The sequence below is a fragment of the Rattus rattus genome, chromosome 9, assembly GCF_011064425.1.
Source record: "Rattus rattus isolate New Zealand chromosome 9, Rrattus_CSIRO_v1, whole genome shotgun sequence".
In the NCBI taxonomy this organism is placed as follows: domain Eukaryota; kingdom Metazoa; phylum Chordata; class Mammalia; order Rodentia; family Muridae; genus Rattus; species Rattus rattus.
This window is the reverse complement of record NC_046162.1, coordinates 62,964,486-62,984,086: the sequence shown is the minus strand read 5'-3', so window position 1 is coordinate 62,984,086 and position 19,601 is coordinate 62,964,486. Positions and strand designations below refer to the sequence as shown.

General features: G+C 46.6%; 1 protein-coding gene and 1 pseudogene across 2 annotated transcripts; both read right to left on the bottom strand.

Annotated features, from left to right (window-relative positions):
* Positions 1-5,628: 5,628 nt before the first annotated feature.
* LOC116909855 lies at positions 5,629-6,182 on the bottom strand (annotated as a pseudogene).
* Positions 6,183-7,411: 1,229 nt separating this feature from the next.
* LOC116909854 (secreted and transmembrane protein 1b-like) lies at positions 7,412-16,276 on the bottom strand. 2 transcript variants are annotated; one of them, XM_032913581.1, is made up of 4 exons: positions 16,180-16,276; positions 9,119-9,301; positions 8,572-8,880; positions 7,412-8,008 (listed from the first exon to the last, which is right to left on the bottom strand). In XM_032913581.1, exons 2-4 carry the CDS (start codon positions 9,210-9,212, stop codon positions 7,755-7,757), a joined length of 657 nt encoding a protein of 218 aa, XP_032769472.1. In that variant the 5' UTR covers positions 9,213-9,301; positions 16,180-16,276; the 3' UTR covers positions 7,412-7,754. The 2 variants fall into 2 exon arrangements, with proteins under 2 accessions (XP_032769472.1, XP_032769471.1); XM_032913580.1 differs by lacking the exons at positions 9,119-9,301; positions 16,180-16,276 and adding an exon at positions 8,215-8,274.
* Positions 16,277-19,601: the final 3,325 nt, after the last annotated feature.

Genomic DNA, 19,601 nt, shown 5'->3' with positions numbered 1-19,601 from the left:
GAGCCAAACCTGGAGTTTGAAGAAACCAATGGGGACATCAGACAGACCAGGAGTTGTGCGAAGAGTATCTCTCTTGGTCAAACTGGTAGACCTTTGACGCAGAGGACGCAGAGAGCTCCAATAGTCAAATGTCTTTGTTTCGTGTTGTTTTCCGTTATCGCTTTGACTCGTCTTGTCTTGTGGATGCTGTTAGGGCGACTGAGTAGACTGATATGCTGCTCCAGAGGTCACTCCTGAAACCGTGGGGCATTGGGGACATGGGCTATGGCAAGTCTGTGCACAGCTCTGTAACCCACTTACTGTGGTGGCTCTAAGATGCAGGCAGGACTATAGTAGCCCTCTAGACATTGAATCCAGCAGTGGCTACCAAGGTGCCCCCCAAACCTTGAAATTACAACACTGGAAGAGATGAGGAAAATTTTGTCTGTCTGTTTTGAATGTATGAGCGTGTCCACTGTGTGTCTGTTTCTGATTGGTGTCCCTTGACTGTGTTCTGCGTTTCTTGGTCATAGTTTAGCTGTTACTGTCTCAACCAGTAATGTCCAGGAACTCAGAATTTATCTCTGGCCACTGGATCTAGTGAAAAAGGGATCCAAACATCATTCGTGTGTGGATAACAAAAACATTGTTTTGTGCTGTTCCACTTTACTAGAAAGCTGTTTCTGAAACTAGGCTATGGCTCTCCCTTTCTCAGACCCAGATGTGCTTCTAAAGTCAAGAGACAGGAAGAAAGGAGAGCAAAGAAAAACAGCTAAAGACATTATTGGTTTCATCTACTCCCCTGAAACTATAACATAACTTTTCTATGGCTAAAAAAAAAATCTATAATATCCATAACAAAAGGTTAACTTTAAACTCATAGCACGGGGTTTGTAATGGAAACTCTATTCACAAGTAGTTCTAATGGAACCATGTGGCACGATTCCACTTTGGGCTATAAGCCCGTGTGGCTAGTAGCCATCTTTGCTAGAGTTGCAGAAGAAAAATGTCCTATGGTTTCACCACCATCTTGGTTAAGGGCAACTATGTGGTATGGGCTGACCAAGGAGAGTACAGGCCTCCAAAGATACTTTTGAATTGGGATGGCTTCTATGTTAATTTCTGTGTTAATTCATGTCCTGTTTTAAAAACAAGGTTTATGAAAGACAGGGTTTAAAACAATGTTTGTTTAAGAGGTATGAATGCCGCACTGCCTTGCATTCATATAAAAAAAGCATACCTTGTTAGCAGCCAAGCTTTGTAACATGAGACACCCAGGTGGTATTGGTTTTGGAGACTTTGAATCATTTGCAGTCTTGGAGCTTGGTTTTGCCTCACAGATTATGGTTGTGACCCGTGTCTTCTCTTTTGAAAAAAAAAAAAGGTACTTTATTTTTATTTATTTATTTTTTTGGTTCTTTTTTTTCGGAGCTGGGGACCGAACCCAGGGCCTTTCGCTTCCTAGGCAAGCGCTCTACCACTGAGCTAAATCCCCAACCCCGATACTTTATTTTGATATTGTAGGAACACACAGTTGGGGAACTTTAAGCTTTTTTTTCCCCTCCGATACAAGGCCTCACTATGTAGCCCTGGAACTTCCTCTGTAGATTAGGCTGGCCTCAAACTCACAGAGATCTGTCTGCCTCTGCCTCCCAAGTGCTGGGATTTAAGGCATGCACCACTACCACTCAGGTGAGATTTTAAACTTCTTCAAGAAGAAATTTTGGAGTTTTTTTAAAAAAACACTTAAATCAGGAAGAAAACTGGATATTTTTTAGGAACATCTTTAAGTGTATGTTTAAAGATCTTATAAAAGAGTATAGGACACTTTAAATTTATAATATACTTTATTATATCTTTATTACTATTTTATCTCGATAAATAGATAAACAAAAGGCTAAAATTAGGGCCACAGATATGGGCACCAAACATTAAACACCAGAGACTGAGGTACACCTGTCTTATGATATAACAAGATAATAATCTAAATAGTTTGGTGAAGGGTCTCTCCTTACCTAAGGTCTACACAGGCTAACAGAGATTGATTTAAGAATTTATATCCAGGGGCTGGAGAGATGGCTCAGCAGTTAAGAGCACTGACTGCTCTTCCAGAGATTCTGAGTTCAATTCCCAGCAACCACATGGTGGCTCACAACCATCTGTAATGAGATCTGATGCCCTCTTCTGGTGCGTCTGTGGACAATGATGGTGTATTCACATATGTAAAATAAATAAAACCTTTATTTAAAAAAAAATAATGTATATCCAACCTCCTTGTTTTTGCTAACATCGTTAAGCTATAGCTATTTTGGTAAACTGAGTCAAACAAGAAACTAGTATTCTATAATGGTTCACTATGTAAGGACCAGGAAAATAAAGTTGCTAATCTCCCTAGGGACCGTATTAATTAAAACAAAAAGCTTCCTTTCAGAAATTGTTACTTCTATTAAATTGTTAAAGATGACTAAGCCATAATAGGTTCAGAACTATGCTCCCAGTCCTGCCAAGAGCTAATGTAATTAATTACAGGAAAAACTTTATTTAGCCTTCTGTACATGCTTTCAAGGTGTAGCCTAAAGCAAGTAACTAAAAATATAAACAAAGTTTGCTACTTAGTAGCTAATGGTCCTTGTCAGAGATCTGCTGAGTATGGAGTTTAAGATGTTTAATGGAAAACATTTACTGTGACAGGAATCTCTCCCCCCCAGCTCCTAGCAGTAACCCCCAAAGTCTCTAAGAAGATAGTAGGGCATAACAGTCATACAGACTCCACCTGGATTGTGGTAACGCTAACCACTGGGCAAGACTTTTCCATTGTCTCACTTGCTGCCAGGACCTGGCCCAAACTGTGGGCAAGCAGGACTCCTAAAGAGCTGATTGCTCTGCTTTGCTCAGACAAAGTAGGGTCAGTCCCCTGATATTCCTCTTCTACAGGAAAGCTGCTCATCTGGCCCACAAGCTGAAGACTGACGCTGCCCCAAGCCCCATGGGAACCACAGGAGCTTGGGATGACTGTCTAGGGAATGGATTGTTCTCTGTCATTTTAACTGATACATAAGCTGTTTGGATTATACTTCCTGCTATTTATCCTTCTCAGATCTCTGATGCCATCGACAGCTAGGCTAACTGTAGCCTTTGTCAGCTTGCCAAGAGCGGGCAACCAGTTCTTTCGCCCAAGGCTGCAGCTAATTAGTCATTTCATTAGTTAGTTAAACTACCCCACCTCTTGTTAAGACAAGGCAGACAGACAGGTTTGCCTTGCTAAGAGACTTCGTATTAAAGGATAAGCAAATTTACTTTGCGATGACTGTTCTCAATAATAACTACTCGTGTCTCTGGTAAATTTAGATTTTTTTTTCAAAAAGAGGCTTAAAGACCCATGCGAGCTGTCAGAGGCTCAGAAAATGATTTAAGATGTATAAATGCGAGTTCTGATGTTATGAAATAATTTAATAATTATTAATAGTTATGCCTACAGGTATATGAACACTGGGACACGTTTTAGACTTCTTCCCCCCTCCTTCTATGCTAATGTTATACTAAGATCTTGAAGGTTCAGAGTTTTAACATTGCTCAGTGGAGTTGATAAATAATGGGAAATGTTTTAGATTTCTTCTCCCTCCCTCTGCACTGCTGTTACACTAAGACTTCAAGGGTTCGTAGTTTTAGCACTGATCAATGGAGCTCTGATAGTCACAAGCTCAAGATTTTAACTATCCTTTGATTATATAATTATAGACTAAAAGGTGCTTCTCACTCACATAAAAACACATATCTTGCCCTCTAGATTGAGAAAAAGACGTTTATGCTTTTAAACCCAAAGCTATAGTTTGGTGTTTTACAACATGAACCTCAGTACAGATTAATTTTAGTATATTTAAAACTTCCTTATCTCTTTTGCAAACTAAAAATTCATGTTATCTTAGGGGGTCAAAGAAGTCATAAGACTAGAATGCACCTGTCACACATCAAGTCAATGGATTCCAGTTAAGTACAGCTAAGTTTCCCCACATGTCTGTTCCTGAGTGTGAATTCTCTTTTCCCAGGTCCTGGAATTCCATCCCTTCCCCTATTACTTGGATTATGGGGCCCGAAAGTTCCAAATGTAAGATTTTCCTTTAAGTTCCCAATTTTTAACTTGTGTTCTAATCTATATTTGTCTCCACAGATTTCCACTTGGCTGACAGACACCACCCAGGAATCAGCTGCAGACTGCAGACCGCTGAGCCCTGGACTTGCTGAAAGCTGGTGTGAACCAGTCCATCTGATGTGATTGTTCCATGTCTCTTCAGCTGGGTCAGCTAACCAGATTCTTCTGATGACTTCCCCATTGCCCAGCCTTTGACTTGCCATTCAACCTTCCTGAGCCCTGAGAGTGGCGCCCTAGTTTCAGCTGGAAGTAGTTAGAAAATTGAACACGATGTCCCTTGTCCCCTAAACGGTTGAAATGCTAAGTCCAAAGAAAACTTCCTGGCATAGGGGACAAAATGGCTACCCGTAATGCCAACTGGCAGACCAGGAAAGTGGGCTCAGATTTATCAACAGGTAGATTCATTAACTGAAGTACTTCTACAATATGATTTGGTTCTTGGTCTGCTTTATACAGAATGAAGAGGTATTATATGGCGTTAAGGGGAAATTATTATTACTGCACAAACCATTCAGGATTATAATCTGAGTATACTCGAAGAAGCATTACAAAAAGGGGACCCGCGGTACCTGATCGCATGGACCCAGGGCACATGGGGGAAGGGCCGGCTGGAGGAAGTTCGAAAGCCACAGAGAAACAGGGATCAAAGTACTAGGGAGGGGCAGATCACATGAGCCTGGCACAAGGACCTTATGGAGCCCTGTGGCTGGAGTAGAGGGGAAAGACACAGAAGGGAGCCTGGACTGTGCAGGACAGCATTCAGTTTCAAGCAGAGAAAACCTGAAAAGAAAGAAGCCATGGAGGAGGAAAACAAAGTCAAGGGCTTCTACATAGTTTCTCTTGTAAGATTCCGGTGGCTGCTAAGTGGTCCCTCCCACTATGATGAGGGTTCAGAGCTGACACCTCCTGTGACTTTTATGTAGCAGCAGTCTTGACTGGTTTTAGGCAGTATGTAACAGTTTTAGAAGCCCCAGATGCATGGGCCGGGTGAACTGTCCCCGATGTGACCCAGGGCACGGAGGATCTGGTGGGCTGTCTTGGCTTGAATTGGCCCAAACTGAGCATCATGATGACACTGACCTTAGTTTAGACCAATAGGTACATGTCCTTATGCACCTGGGTTCAGGGTCACCACCTCAAAGCTGCTATGGGCCCGATCTGGACCAGGTCAAGGGCAACAGGAAGCCTCCTCAACTGTGACCTTTAGAATTCAACATGCAAGTGTTTTGTGGTTTAAAAAAATATTTATTTTATATCTACATGTGCACGCCTGATTGTACAAATTTGCACCACATGCATGCAGGAGGAGGTGGAGGTCAGAAACGGTATTGCATGCCCTGGAACTGGAGTTTTAGGTGGTTGTGAGCACCATGGGTAGTGGGAGCCAAACTAAGGTCTTCTGCAAGAGCACCAAGTACTCTTAATCTCTGACCCATCTTTCCAGTCCTGTTTTGTGGGTTGTTTTTTGTTTTTTTTTTTGTTTTTTTCTTTATCTGCATTTATTTATTCCCGTGCCATGAGTTTTTGTTCCTTCAGTTTCTTCTGGTATATCTTTTTCTTCTGTGCAACCTCCTCTTCTGGCTTTGGAACAATCTGTTCCTTCTCAGTGAGGATCATCTCGATGTGGCAGGAGGAGCTCATGGATGGGTTAATCCGGCCACGAGCTCTGGAGGTTCGTCGGCGTCATTTTAGGTGCCGTGTTCACCTGCATGTGTTCAATGACTAGAGAATCTACGTCTAAACCCTTAAGTTCAGCATTACTCTCTGAATTTTTAAGCATGTGCAGCAAACATTCAGCACTCGTTTTTGGCCACCGCCCCTGTGTCCAGCCCCACTGTTTGGCCTGGGCGCACCTACCGACTCCACCATTATGCCGCAGGAATGGTACACACTGCTTCTTTAAAGTGACATCCTTCAGATCCTTGGTGGCTTTGCGGATATGCATACCCTTGATGACCTGGACAGTTTCCTGGGTGTTCTTAAAGTGAACATGAAGGTTGGAACCTCTTGATTTGCATGGTTTTGTGGGGTTTTCTGGGTCAAGGGACCATCTTCACAGGTCACCTCTATGCTTACAGGAAGAGGAGTTTTGTGGGTTTTTAATGTTTCTCAATAACCTGTGTATTTCCTAGCAGCCCCATGGCTTTATAGAATTGTTGATTTACTATATTTATTTAACAATTTGCATCATGAAGTGTTTTACTGAAGAATGAGTTATAGTGTATAGAAGATGAAATTATTCGAGTTGGTATTACAACAAGGAAGATAATGGGCCCAAGAGGAACAGCAGGTGAGGGTGGAGGTAAGTAGGAAGTCAGGGAGAGTCAGTCTACAATGAGAAAGGTTCACGAGGAGTTCCGAGGGCCCAGCTGTCCCCCTAAAAAAGCAGTGCCCACTAGCGGGCCTCTGCCCCCCTCAATGAGCTCCTTGTCCCTGAGGGCTCCCCGCGTATAGGCCCACACCACCCCCTTGTGGTAGGAGTGCGGTGGTGCATCATCTTGGGCCCTAACAACAGGATCTGTGAAGCTACTGTGAGTTAGAAGACAGGCTCTGTGGACCTGGAGCAAAGCTGGTACGGAATCTCCCACAAGCTCCTGAAGGCACCGGAGACCATAGGGAAGTGGAGTGAGTTTAGCAAGGAAGGAGCTCAGGCCCCCTTTAAAAGGCAGAGGGACTAAGCCCTGAGGGCCAAAGGCTGTGCTACTTGGAATTTCCCCAATTTTGGTAAAAGTTGAGGAGCAGAGTGAGCAACCAGCGATCACAGGGGAAAGTGTGTTATTGAGAGCCAGAGAGAGGCCCAGATCATCGCTTATCATCACCTGTTCCTGGTGACCTGATGTCCCTGTCTCTGCTTAGGACATGGTGGGATCCCGTGCCTCTCCTCAGGCGTCGGACATGGGTTACTGTGTCTAGCAAATACAAACAAGGCTCTTCCTTACTGTTGCCAGTGGGTGGTGATAGGTCCATGAATGTTCGCAGGGTAATGGGGGCTCCAGGGGCTCCGAATCCATGGTGTTGGCATTGCTCTGGGTCCTCCAAGAATAGAGATCCATTCTGCAGGGGGCTCCCCTCAGGTTCCTATCACCCATAAAGCTTAGAGCCTCCTCATCTGGAGAGAGAGGGAGACAGAGAGGGAGGAAGAAAGGAAAGAAATATGAAAGAAAGGGAAGAGGAGAGGAGAGGAGTTGCCTGAGATCCTGGCTCGGGCCTGTGTAAGGCACAGATACTCCATCCAGCACAGACAGCTTTACACAGATAAACGGACACCACACACACTTGGGATAGTCTTAAACACTTTGATGTATTTCAAATTCCAACAGAGTCTACGTTTTGAGTACAGGAGGGGCTTGGTCAATTTCCAGGGCATCCTCAATTAAAAACCACAGCTCTGCCCTCAGTGTGAATTTCCCTAGAGTCTTGGGAGGAACCTGAGGAGTACAGACCCCATTCTGACCTCTGGGTGTCCTAAGGTCAAAATGAGGGCTTGGGGACAGAGAGCTCCTGTGACCTTGTCCCAAGTCAGGGCGTGGATTGTCAGCCGTAGCCAGGTGAGGTTCTCTGTAGTCTGTTGTTTGGAGCTAACAGGGCTTCTAACGTATCTTTTTGGGGCAGGGATTGGGAGACTTTAGGGCAGTATCAGGTAGGGGCCACCAGGGGACCCATGACTCAGACCAGGTACTGGAATTTGTATCTGCTGGAATTTGTATCCGCGGAGCTTCGCGGAACGGCGGTGCTTGTACCAAGCAAATGCACTCATTCCTGCGATGATGGTGAAGGAGGTGATGATGATGATGACGGAGACAGCTTTTGTCTTGACTGCAGTTTGGGGCTCAGCAATGATCGGCAAGCTCTCTGGTTTCTGGTTGTCAGTGGCTAGACCTGGAACAGAGGCGTGAATGAGAATTGCCTTGCATTATGAATTTGCTCTGGTATTGCTCTACCCCTGTGCCTCTCCCCCCCCTCGATGCTCCCACCATGGACTCCTGAGGTAGGAAAGGACTGTGCAGGAGGTTGGGGGAGCTATGGGTGGGGCTCCAGGAATAGGGCTATGTGACCCGAGAGGGAAAACTGTGAAGGGCCTCTACCTTGGGAATCAGAGAACATGAGTGGTTTCCAGCCCTTAGCTTCTTTCTGGTCTTGGGGTCCTGCCAGAGACAATGGGGACAGCGGCTGTGATGTACCTGCACCTTACGTCAGGAGGAATTCTGATGTTACCCCCATGTCCTACAGGTTCATATGACTGTGCTGGATTGAACTGGTGTGAGGGACCACAGGGAGCGGAACCCAGAGGGACTCTACTGGGAAGGAAAGGGTGGGGAGGGCAGTAGGTTTAGACATGTAGGGTCCTTGTTTGTATGTGGAGTCCAGAGCTCAATTGTGAGGGGCTCCTCTCTGCTTCTGCTTCCCTTGCTCGCCCACTCACTTCCTAGCACACAGCTCACCAGTAACATCCAGGGTGAAGTTTGTGAAATTTTTCTGGAATCCACTCAGCTTCCACCAGTATTCCCCTGCGTGGATGTCCTGAGCATCTGTGATCACCAGCTGGGCCTGGCCTCCTTGAATCTGAAGGTGCCATGAGTCCTTAGAGTAGTTTCCTGGAGGCATTTTTTCGAAGATGGTTCTAGTCTCTTCACCGGCAGTCAAAGTTATGGAGACGTCTCTAAAGGTGTTGGAGATGTTGCAGGCCATCACCACGCGGTCACCTCTCTTTGCAGACACCTTAGGCACAGTGCAACTGGGTTTGTCCCACTCTGTGTAGAGAGCACACTCTTTACTCTGCAGCCTAGATCTTTGATACCCCAACTAATGCCCCGACAGTGACCCCAGGCACTATTGGTGCTTCATCTTCAGCTACTCTCAGAGGTACGTAGCTCACCTCAACCTCCTTCAACAGTTTCCACCGTATTGGGTCTGTGAAGTCAAGGTCACCACCTGGGCCCAAACTTGGTCTGACCCTCCCACCAGGAGACTAGTGAAACCCAGACTTACCTTTATTATAGGCATTCAGGGAGGCCGCCAGCAGAAGGAGGGCCCAGAGCATTCTGGGAAACAGACCAGAGTATGTTGCCCAGCAGGCCATCATGGCTCATTCCTTGGATGGGCCTCAGGAGACAATTGTTCTGGTCAGTGTTTTTTGTTTTGTTGTTGTTGTTGTTGTTTGCTTTTTGGACCCTATAGAGGGGAAGGAAAAAGAGGGGGGTCAGAAGTCCCTAAAGCAGCTACAGATGCCCATGAAAATAGCACCAATCTGAGAAGGGCTTTGAAGCCCAGTATCCTCCTGTCCACCCCTTCCCAGATTCCTGAACCTATACAGGGCCCTCAGCCACCAGTGAAGCCCCTCCTCCTGTCCTCACATTTGGTAAGGGAAATGTGCTGAGGAAAACAATGAGCAAATGGCAGTCAGGAGACAGGCACACTGGACTGGCTGTTTATACACTTCTTTCTCAGAGCTTTACAGCAAATCAGGCAAACCGTTCGAGTTGGACTTCGTACGGAAACAGGGTCATGTTACAGTTTTGTCACACTGACCTGTGACCTGTGAACTGTCTCTCTTTTGTACACTAAGCAGCCTCTGTCCCGTGCACACTGCCTGCCTCTCAGAGCCGCCTTGTCCTCTCGGGTGGTTCTCTCTGCTGTTTCACACCCGCCCCGCCTGTCCTCATTCACTTGTTTGGCCACCCTCACGCGGAGCACGGTAGCTTATAGGATGTGGTCTGTGTCGTCCCACAATGGCTGTCTCGTACCAGGGAGGCCAAGAATCTGGGAGTTGTTCAGTCGCCTAGGTTGGTCACCTCAAGAGTCCCAGTCTGGAGTGAAGGCCTGGAGGGTTACTGCTTGTCTTCCGTCTATGTTGAAATCCTGAAGAAGTAGGCTCTGATGTTGGTGAGGGGAGGCAGCAGGAGGCTAGATGAACTTTCCAGTGAGGCCGAAGGCAAAAACCAAAGCTTTCTTCTCCCCTTCCCGTGTTATCTGGGCACCAGAAGGTGCCGCTCACATTTAGGGTGATTCTTCTTATTTCAGATAATCTGAGGTCAAGAAAATCCCACACAGCCCAGTGGCTGTGTTTTAGTTGACTCCAGATGTAGTCAAGTTGACAACCAAGATCACCCACCACAATAAATCATGCCAGAAATGACTAGACACTGTCTAACCTGCACCCACCTTTCAGGCAAGCAGCCTGTCCGGTGCCTTCTTGTTCAAACCCAAGCTCTGTCTATTTGCCTGGTTGCAAATATTACTTTTGTAACTCTACACTTTTAAAGAACAAGTGAGTTTTATACTTCTTCTGATTACCACAGGACAGGCTACATGCTGTTTTTAGTAGGTAGACAGTTTCTCCTATGCTTCAGAGTCAACCCACCTGACTCTGTCTTATGGTAGCAGCAACTCCAGGTCTCTGGGCACGCAAGCTACGCCTTGCACCATCCTTTGAGGCCTTGATTTGTCGTTCCCAGCACTTGATTTATACCCTCCCACACATCCTTCTTACTAGTGCAGCCTCTGTGGTATAAGTAGACCCTGCTCAAGGGGGCCTGGAACATTGACTGGCAATAAAAGAGAAGGCTCTGCAAATCACTGACACTTCCTGTTAGGGACCTCATCCGCCAGAGAGCACCCCAGAGACAGCATGACCCAACCTTACTTATAGTTTGCCGCCTCTTCTGTAAATATGTAATAACCTGTTTTCCAACTCCTCCCAGCTTCCATCACCCTAAACATAAACACATGCACACTCATATATGTACACATACATGTGTGCGTATACGTGTACATAAATATTATATTGGAGGAGGATAAGAGAGCAGAGGTGAATGACCATGACGGTGTCATCAGCTCTGTTTCCCACAGCCCTGACACACGCCATGCATGCCGTAGGGACTCAAACAAGTGCATCTGGATCCACTGAGCTGTAGGAAGGGGCCCTGCCCAGTCTCTCTGTAGCCTCTCGGACTTGGACACGGAGCACGGCTTTGCTCTCTGGGACATTTGCCAGTAGCCCCTCGGGAAGGTTTGGGGGCCTAAGGTTTGGGGGCCCTGTCCACACTCTTGTGCTGGAGGTAGGCCAGTCAAAGGTCAGTCTTGTTCTTCATCTGGACTCAAGTGACATGGAAAGTTAGCAGCCTCAGCCAAAAGACTGTTTACATAATGCCTACTGAGTCACAGCTGAAGTTGAGACAGGGACACCCATGGAAACTGAAACAGTCTAGGCTGAGCCTCAGGGCGGTGGGAGCAAGGTCCAGTAGTACTGGGGGGCTGGCATTCTTCAGCCTTGGGGACTCAGCTCTCTGGGGGATGCAAGAAACTCTCGGCCAGCACTGAGCGTGACAGGACTTCCCTGTTGCTTCCTCACTTCAGGGAACACATCTGTGCAGTCCCCTCCAGATGCCATAAAAAACATTCACATTAGGAGGCATCTTGGCCCTGAGGGTACCATAAATTCTCCCAGAAAGCTGGAACTGACACTTTGGGGTGGCCTCCTTAGGAAGCTGGAAACGTTGTTTATCAAGAGTTCCAAGGGGGTTGGGGATTTAGCTCAGTGGTAGAGCGCTTGCCTAGGGCGCAAGGCCCTGGGTTCGGTCCCCAGCTCGAAAAAAAAACCAAAAAAAAAAAAAAAAAAAAGAGAGAGTTCCAGGATTCTCAGTCGCCCAAAACCAAGACCATCCTCAGACCCTGATCCTCCGCAGCTTCTTCTCATGCCTGCCATGAGATCATCACACTGAGAGCCCCAGATGGTTCAATGCTCACCTCTCTTTTACTCTTGGGTACCTCCGCTTAGATGGTGCTACAGCCTTGCTATGGTCACTGTGGTGCTGGTCAGGCACCATAGTCAGGTGACTAAGTGAAAACCACAGCATAGTGAACGACCTTAGAGTAGACCAAGATCCTTCCCCAGAAGGACTGAAGGTAGGGTGGCCAGCTTCTTGTTCTTGGCCTACCTAGTCAAAGCTGGGAAGGTTGCCCTGACTTTAAGGGGGCCTTTGGTTTGCCCTATGGACACAAATGCCAAGTGGACTGAGATTGCTATCAGAGAAAAGGGCAAGCATTGAACTGCCCCTTGGGACAACCTCCCAGTTCTCAAAGCTGCTTCTGAAATTGGATGGCTATCCCTCTTTCTCTCTGGTAGCCCTAACTTTGCCTCTCCTAGCGACCTAGTTAGAAATGGATTTGGGGGGGTTGGGGATTTAGCTCAGTGGTAGAGCGCTTGCCTAGAAAGCGCAAGGCCCTGGGTTTGGTCCCCAGCTCCGGAAAAAAAAAAAAAAAGAAAAGAAAGAAATGGATTTGGGAGAAACCCAGTCAAGGGGGTCAGGAGAAACATTTCCCTCTCTGAGCTCTGGGCTCACCTTCAGACTGAGAACCACAGGTGGATATTTTCTTTGCACCAGGTCAGATGGATCCTCTGGGCTCTAAGTGCAAACTCCAGTGTGTGTATTCTACCTTTTGTTCCTCGTCAGTGACAAGACCAGCCCTGGCCACCTGAGTGTCTAGCCTAGCTCAGCAGAGAGTGGCACCCTGGGTCATGGCCTTCTGGATTCTGAGAGCCAGCATACATAAGACGGAGTCAAGTGCCTCCAGCACCCTGTGGTTATGCCCGCCTCCAGCTTCCCTTTCTGAGAAAGGGTAGAAAAACAGGGAAACAATGGGGACATGGGATCGAGACTCCAGCACATATAACATTTTGTTTTGAAAGATTACTTATACAGAGACAATATTCCTTTATATAAAACATTTCCATGTTAAAACCTGCTAAAATAACTGGATGTGGCAGTGGTACACAGTTTTAATCACACAGAAGCTGGCAGATCTCTGTGAGTTCAAAGCCAGCCAGGGCTACACAGAGAGACCTTACCTCAAGAAGAGAAAGAAAGAAAGAAGGAAAGGAGAAAGAAAGAAAGGAAGGAAGGAAGGAAAGAAGAAAAGAAGAAAGGAAGAAAGGAAGGAAGGAAGGAAGGAAGAAAAGAAAGAAAGAAAGAAAGAAAGAAAGAAAGAAAGAAAGAAAGAAAGAAATAGCAATGAACCTGTGATATATCTTTGGTCTAACTGCCTGATACTTTCTGGGACTCAAATACACAAGACTATTTTTGCCTTCCATTTACAATAATGGTACCCTACCTTCCTGAACCTGTGACCCAGGATTTACCTGCCTACTGTCCTCAGAAATATCATTGCAAACTCATTTAAATTTGTTTGTTTGTTTGCTTGTTTTTCAAGACAGGGTTTCTTTGTGTAGTCCTGGCTATCCTGGAACTCACTCTTTAGACCAGGCTGTTGAACTCACAGAAATCCACCTGCCTCTGCCTCCCGAGTACTAGGAGTAAAGACATGTGCCACCACACCCAGGATCATTTAGTTTAAAAAAATTACTTGTTTATTTATTTTTTTAGGTATATGAGTGTTTCGCCTGAATGTATGTGCCCCACATGCATGCCTGGTGCCCTCAGAGGTCAGAAGAGAGAGGAAAAGAGAAGAGAAGAACCCTTAGAACTGGATTTATGGACAGTTGTGAACAGCCATGTGTGTATTGAGAACTGAACCTGTATCTGTAAGTGCTCTAAACCTCTGAGCTATTGCTCTAACCTCATCACTTAAATTTCTTAGTAAGTCTTTGAAGACAATACCTTCAAAACACACCAACATCCAATACATGCCTATTTTAAATACAACAAAATATGATTTTCCTTGGAGAGGGGAACAACACCAGCTTCTCCCCCTTGGCTTCTGCCCCTTAGGGGGTGGCATGTGACTCTTGGGTATGCCTTACACTTTTCCTGAAATTCTTTCTATTAACCCCTGTTCTTGAATCAATCTATGTTAAAAATGTCTTTTAAGGGCTGGTGAGGTAAAGGCGGTTGCCTCGAAACTTTGACTGCCAGGGCACGAAGTTGCCCTCTGACCTCCAGATTTGTGCGTACATACATGCACATGCACACGCCTACACACATACCCACGCCCACACCCACACACACTCCTACACGCACAAATTTTCAATGTCTTTTTCCGGGTGTAGTTGCACCTGGCTTTAATCCCAGCACTCTAGAAGAACAGGCACCAGAAAAATATAAAAGAAAGAAAGAGCCCTCTGCCAAGCAGTGAAAACCACTTGCTGCCAAGTCTGACGGCCTGAGTTTGTTCCTTGGGACCTACATAGAGGAAGGAGACAAACTTGAAATTTGATTCTCCACAGCTAGTGTGGCTCTGGCTTTTCTCCAAATTACTAACTGCTCCACGCCACATCCTAACACGAGAGTTCGCAGCCTTTTTCCCAGCAGACTGGGGTCACGTGCCACCCTGGTGAGGGTGAGATCACAAAGAGGGAGAAGTTAGGACTGCTCCTCTTTCAGATCTCTGTTTTGTCTGTGGTCCCAGGTCCTGGCAACCTTGGCTCTCGGGCCCCGGGAACCTCTGGAGTTCTTCCAGCTATAACAGGACCTCTTTACCGAAGTCACCAGAATGACCAGAAGCAGGATGAACCCGTGTCCACCTTGTGTGCAGCTGTGTCTTTTCTGCTCCAGTTCATGCTCAGCTGTGCATGTAAGTATGGTAGCTACTCAAGGAGCATTTGTCTAACCTCCCCAAACTCCTTATGGCTGAAGAAACAGACAAGAGCCTCTGAAGCATCTGTTGGCTTTTGAAATGTCCTGTTCCAGGTCCCTCCCAAAACGCACGAAAAGTCTCCAGTCATTGTTCTTAATTTGAAGTGGCGCAGAGTGTCAGAATTACATTCTCACAGATCCCTTAACCCAGTCACCCCAGCAGGAGGAGTCACCTCTTGGAACCGCATTATCCCTCAACAAGGACTTCTTGGCAGCACCCTACTCAATCAGAACTGAGACAGTAACCAACCAGACTACACTGTGACCAGGACTTCTTAATGATGTTGCTCTTCCCCTTCCTCTGTTTAAGCCCAAAGCTCATGTTAGTACCTTAAAGATGGGTCAACAGACTTTGTTGTCATTCTTGCCCAAGGACTGTGTTGGTTAAGTTCCCTCCCTGTAATTTTATTTGCTTTCTTTTTTTTTTCCGGAGCTGGGGACCGAACCCAGGGCCTTGTGCTTGCTAGGCAAGCGCTCTACCACTGAGCTAAATCCCCAACCCCTTTATTTGCTTTCTTACAGGGGTCAGCAGAAACCGTGAACTGGAACCCTCAGAATTGGATCTCTGTTTGAGGACTCAGGTTACACAGTCAACATGGTATGTCTCCTTCCTGACATTCCTCTCCCAATGCCTTTGCAATTAATGCCTTGCTGAATCTCCTGATGGGTCTGACCCCATGGCCTGTGTCTACCAGTATGAGTGCTGAGCCACAAAACAGTTAGAAGCAGATCTGGCGCAAGGCCCTGGGTTGGTCCCCAGCTCCGAAAAAAAGAACCAAAAAAAAAAAAAAAAAAAAAAAAAAAAAGCAGATCTGATGCCCCTCTGTGGAGCATCTGATACAGCACAGTGTTGATCTGGGAGTTGCATGCATGGAGCCTCAAGAATTTTGAAGTAGAAAGTCACAGGAAGAATGAGCCTTCAACCCCACAGGCAGAAGCTGGCTTCTACTTATATTAAATGAGACCCACACCACAGGATCCACAGGGTCCCTGACTGAGCATGACATAGATTCTTGATTCTCTGAGTGACCAGCTTCAGAGAAGGTCATACATATCACATATCAAACACAGTTCACCCGTGCGCATCAAGTCCCTCTCCTGTAAGCCTGGGCAACTGCATGCCCTGGCTTCTGTACCCATGGTCCTATAACAAGGAAGAGTGCTCTACTCTCTTCTTCCCACTCAGTACACACCAAAGAATCTAGCGGCTGTCTCTGCCCCTCCTGGAGCTCAGTAGGAGGCACCTGAAGAGATATAGATCTACTCTGCTCCTGATGTCCAGGGCACCCGAACACTACTTCAGACTCAACTTTACTCTGGACAAATCCCCAAGACAGAGGCATTCAGTGAAGAGAGAGGGTCCCAGAGAGGCTGCAGCCAGGACACCCTGCCTGAGGGCTTCACCCCACAGTCTTTAGGGCCCCAACACTCTGCTGCCATGCCCCGATGAGTCCTTACCTGGATGTGAGCTCCAGCTTCTCACCTGCTCCTCTGGAAGTGAACTCTGGTGTAGCTCTCACTAAGCACATCCTGACTTGAGGGCGTGACCGAGAGGAGACAGTCCAACTACCACCCACACATACACAACCGACTCTATTAATCCAGGAAGAAAACAACTCTGGGAAACAGTGTCCCTTGCAGGAACTACCCTGAGTTCACACAACAGTGATGAATTTCTCAGTGACTCCTTCATTAAAACATTTTAATTGGAAGCTGCTTTTAGCTGCTTGTCTTAGGAACACAGGAAGAAAGTCTAGGCTTTTCCTAGAAAAGTCCTGGCTGGGGTCAATGTTTGATTCAGTACTCAGGAGCTGCTCCTTTAGGGGAACTTGTTTGCCTGTATTGGGAAGACCACTCTGGGCAATCACACACAGGGAAAGGCAGGAGCTTTAGAATCGAGGTAAGGTAGACAGGAGCCTAGTGTCCACACTGGGCACTGCCAACACATGTTAGAGAGAGGGTCAAATAACCATGATCCCATGATTGTCGTATTCCTCCTTGCAAGGCTTTGGCTAACTGACCAGAGGTAGGGGTCCTTGGTATAGCAGGGCAAGAATGTCCTATGATAAGGAATCTTGAAGGGCAGCTGAAGTTTCCCAGTGTCTCACCCAGCCATCAAAACGCCTTTCGTGTCTGAGTGAAAACTCACTGTGAAAGTGAAACTAGATTATTTGTTTTGAAACTATAAGGCGGGGACAAGAACGTTACAAGTCTTTCCCAGTGACAGTTCCAACTCCAATGTCAGTGTCTGCAGGTGGTGCGTGCTTAGCCTTCTGGAGAGTCTGTGTGCAAAAAAGCCACTCCGGTTAGGCATGTCTCCTCTCGTGGGTGTGCAGCACTGCTGTGTCTCCATTGGTAGTCACAGCTGCTTGTGTCCTGCTTAGCTCCACTAGGAGTCACCTTCTGCACATCCTCCGGTCAGAACCTCCTCTGCCAGGAGTTGTGACATCTCCTGTCTCATCTGTGGGGTTTTCAGAGACTTATGCTCCCAGGTCACTCTCAATTTCTTCAGCAGGATCTGCTGACAATTTAGGAGTGTTGGGTGCCAATTTCTTATTGTCCTCTGTGGCTCAATCCTATTTTTAATGTCTGTCTGTCTGTCTGTCTGTCTGTCTGTCTGTCTGTCTCTCTCTCTCTCTCTCTGTGTGTGTGTGTGTGTGTGTGTGTATGTGTATGTGTGTGTGGGGGGGACAACACTATCTACAGTTTTGAAATAGGGAAATAGGGTCTCTTGTTGGCCTGGGTTTCATCAGATTAGGTATGCTAGTGAGTTTGAGAGATCTACCTTCTCAGTGCTGGGATTATAAATGTGCACAGCTTTTATTTATTTATTTTTTTACACAGGTTCTGGGGATCAAACTTGGGTCCTCAATTTTGCAAAGCCATCCCTTTACCAACTGAGCCATCTCTTCAGTCCATCCCTTTGTCTTTCATGCTTTTGGGGTTTGCATGCATGACTCCATGGTCACGCACAGAGTCATCTGTAGATATGGCTCATGTCCTTGGGCCATATGTGTGTTCTCCTCTTGGGAAGCTGAGTTTTACAGGTGTCTCCATATCCTGGTAGCTGATAGCATGGATTACTTACTAGCCTATTTGGACTGACTTGAGCCAACAGTGGTGAGGGAGGGGAAGTAGAGTGAGTGGAGTGTTGGGGAGCCTTGGGGATGGAGCAGGAGGAAATATGTGCACAGTGTGGGGGTAGGTCTCCGCTGTCAGGAGCTTGGTCTTTAGAGTCATTTTCCTTTGGGGTCTGAATCATGTCCTCACATCTATAAAACATCACCCAAGGTAAAACACTAGCCTGACTGAGAAGACCTGGCTTTGGCCCTAGAGAAGAGACTCCAGGCTATGACTGCCCTGGGAGCACAACAGAAGCAAGTCATCTGAACCAATGAACAGACAGGAGACACCACAAGAGTGGCCCTTCTCCTAGGATGGAAGTGACAGGCTTGTGTCAAAGACCCTGCTGGCCCTGATCTCCAGAAGAGCAGGAGGAACATGCATTGTCCTGGAGCCTTCTGTGAGCCACTAGCCATTGACAGAGTCAATGTGTGTCACTGTGCAGGGCGGTCTCATGTGCACATGCAGACAATGCACACACTCCATCATACAGGGATGCAATGCTCAGAGCACATCCCTGCACCGTTCCCTGTGCTGGTGGTGAGTTGGAGGTCCCATGACACAGATGTGCACATGTACAGTGTAGGTGTAGATGAGTTTCTTGGGACTAGTTTCCTACTCTATGAGAGGAAACATGTTTGAAGGCAGGCAGCATCTGCCCAGGTGGCCCTTGAAGGTTCCTATAAGAATTCTATGTCCTCCCCTTGACAGAAAGAACCGGGACAGGGAGCATAGTGGGACTCAGTCCCTGACAGACAAAACCTGAAAAGACAGAAGCCATACAGACGAGAATAGTTGAAGCCTCTGACTCAGTTTCCTTCTGGAATCCCTGTTGCTGCCAGGGGCAGGGGGACTTCGTGGATTTGGAAGTTTCCCCTTTTCAGTAGAGGTTCAGAAATGACTTTTGATAAGAGCTTCCTACATCAGCACATGTAACTGGTTTAGAAAACACATGACAAGCTTCAAATTGAGACACATAGGGCCCTGAGCTGTTAAGTTTCAGAGGAGACCGGGAGAACTGATAGGCTGCAACAACACCCGTGGCTGTTCTGTTATCATTCATTTGATTACATTTAGAAGGACAGTGAATCACCTCTCCATATGTCTATGCCAGTATTTCCACAAAAATGTAAGTGAGGAGGATGTGGCTAGCATTACCCTATGGGCCAGGATTGGAATTCCAGGTTGAACAGAGAAGAGACAGCAAGCCAAATATTGTAGCTTACAGCTTTAATCCCAGTACTTGGGAGGCAAAGGCAGTTGGATCTCTGAGAGTTCAAGGCCAGCCTGATCTACACAGCGAGTTCTAGGACACCAGGGTTAAACAGAGAAACCCTGTCTTGAAAAACCAGTAAAGAGAAGAGACAGCAAGCTGAGCACCCTCATTGGGTTTTTCTGCCTCCTGAATGAACACAATGTTTCCAGATGCTTCACAGTTTGTTACCAGGTCTTTCCCACTGATAGACTGTGTCCTCAAACTGAGACAAAGTAACCCTTTCTTCCCTAAGCTGCCTGTTTCAGTTATTTTGTTCCAACAAGAAAAGTAACTGACAGATGGTCTCACAAGCCCAGCACTGAGATCACCTTACTTTGACCTGACAAGTCTTTCTGCGTCTGGTCACAGGTTGCAGCCTCAGAGATACCATAGTCTGGAGGCCGCAGGCACTAGGCAGCTGGTCTCAGCTTTCATTCAGGTACCAGTGTGTGAGGTTTCTGGTAGATTTTTATGTTGTTGACTAACAATTGTATTTCCCAGC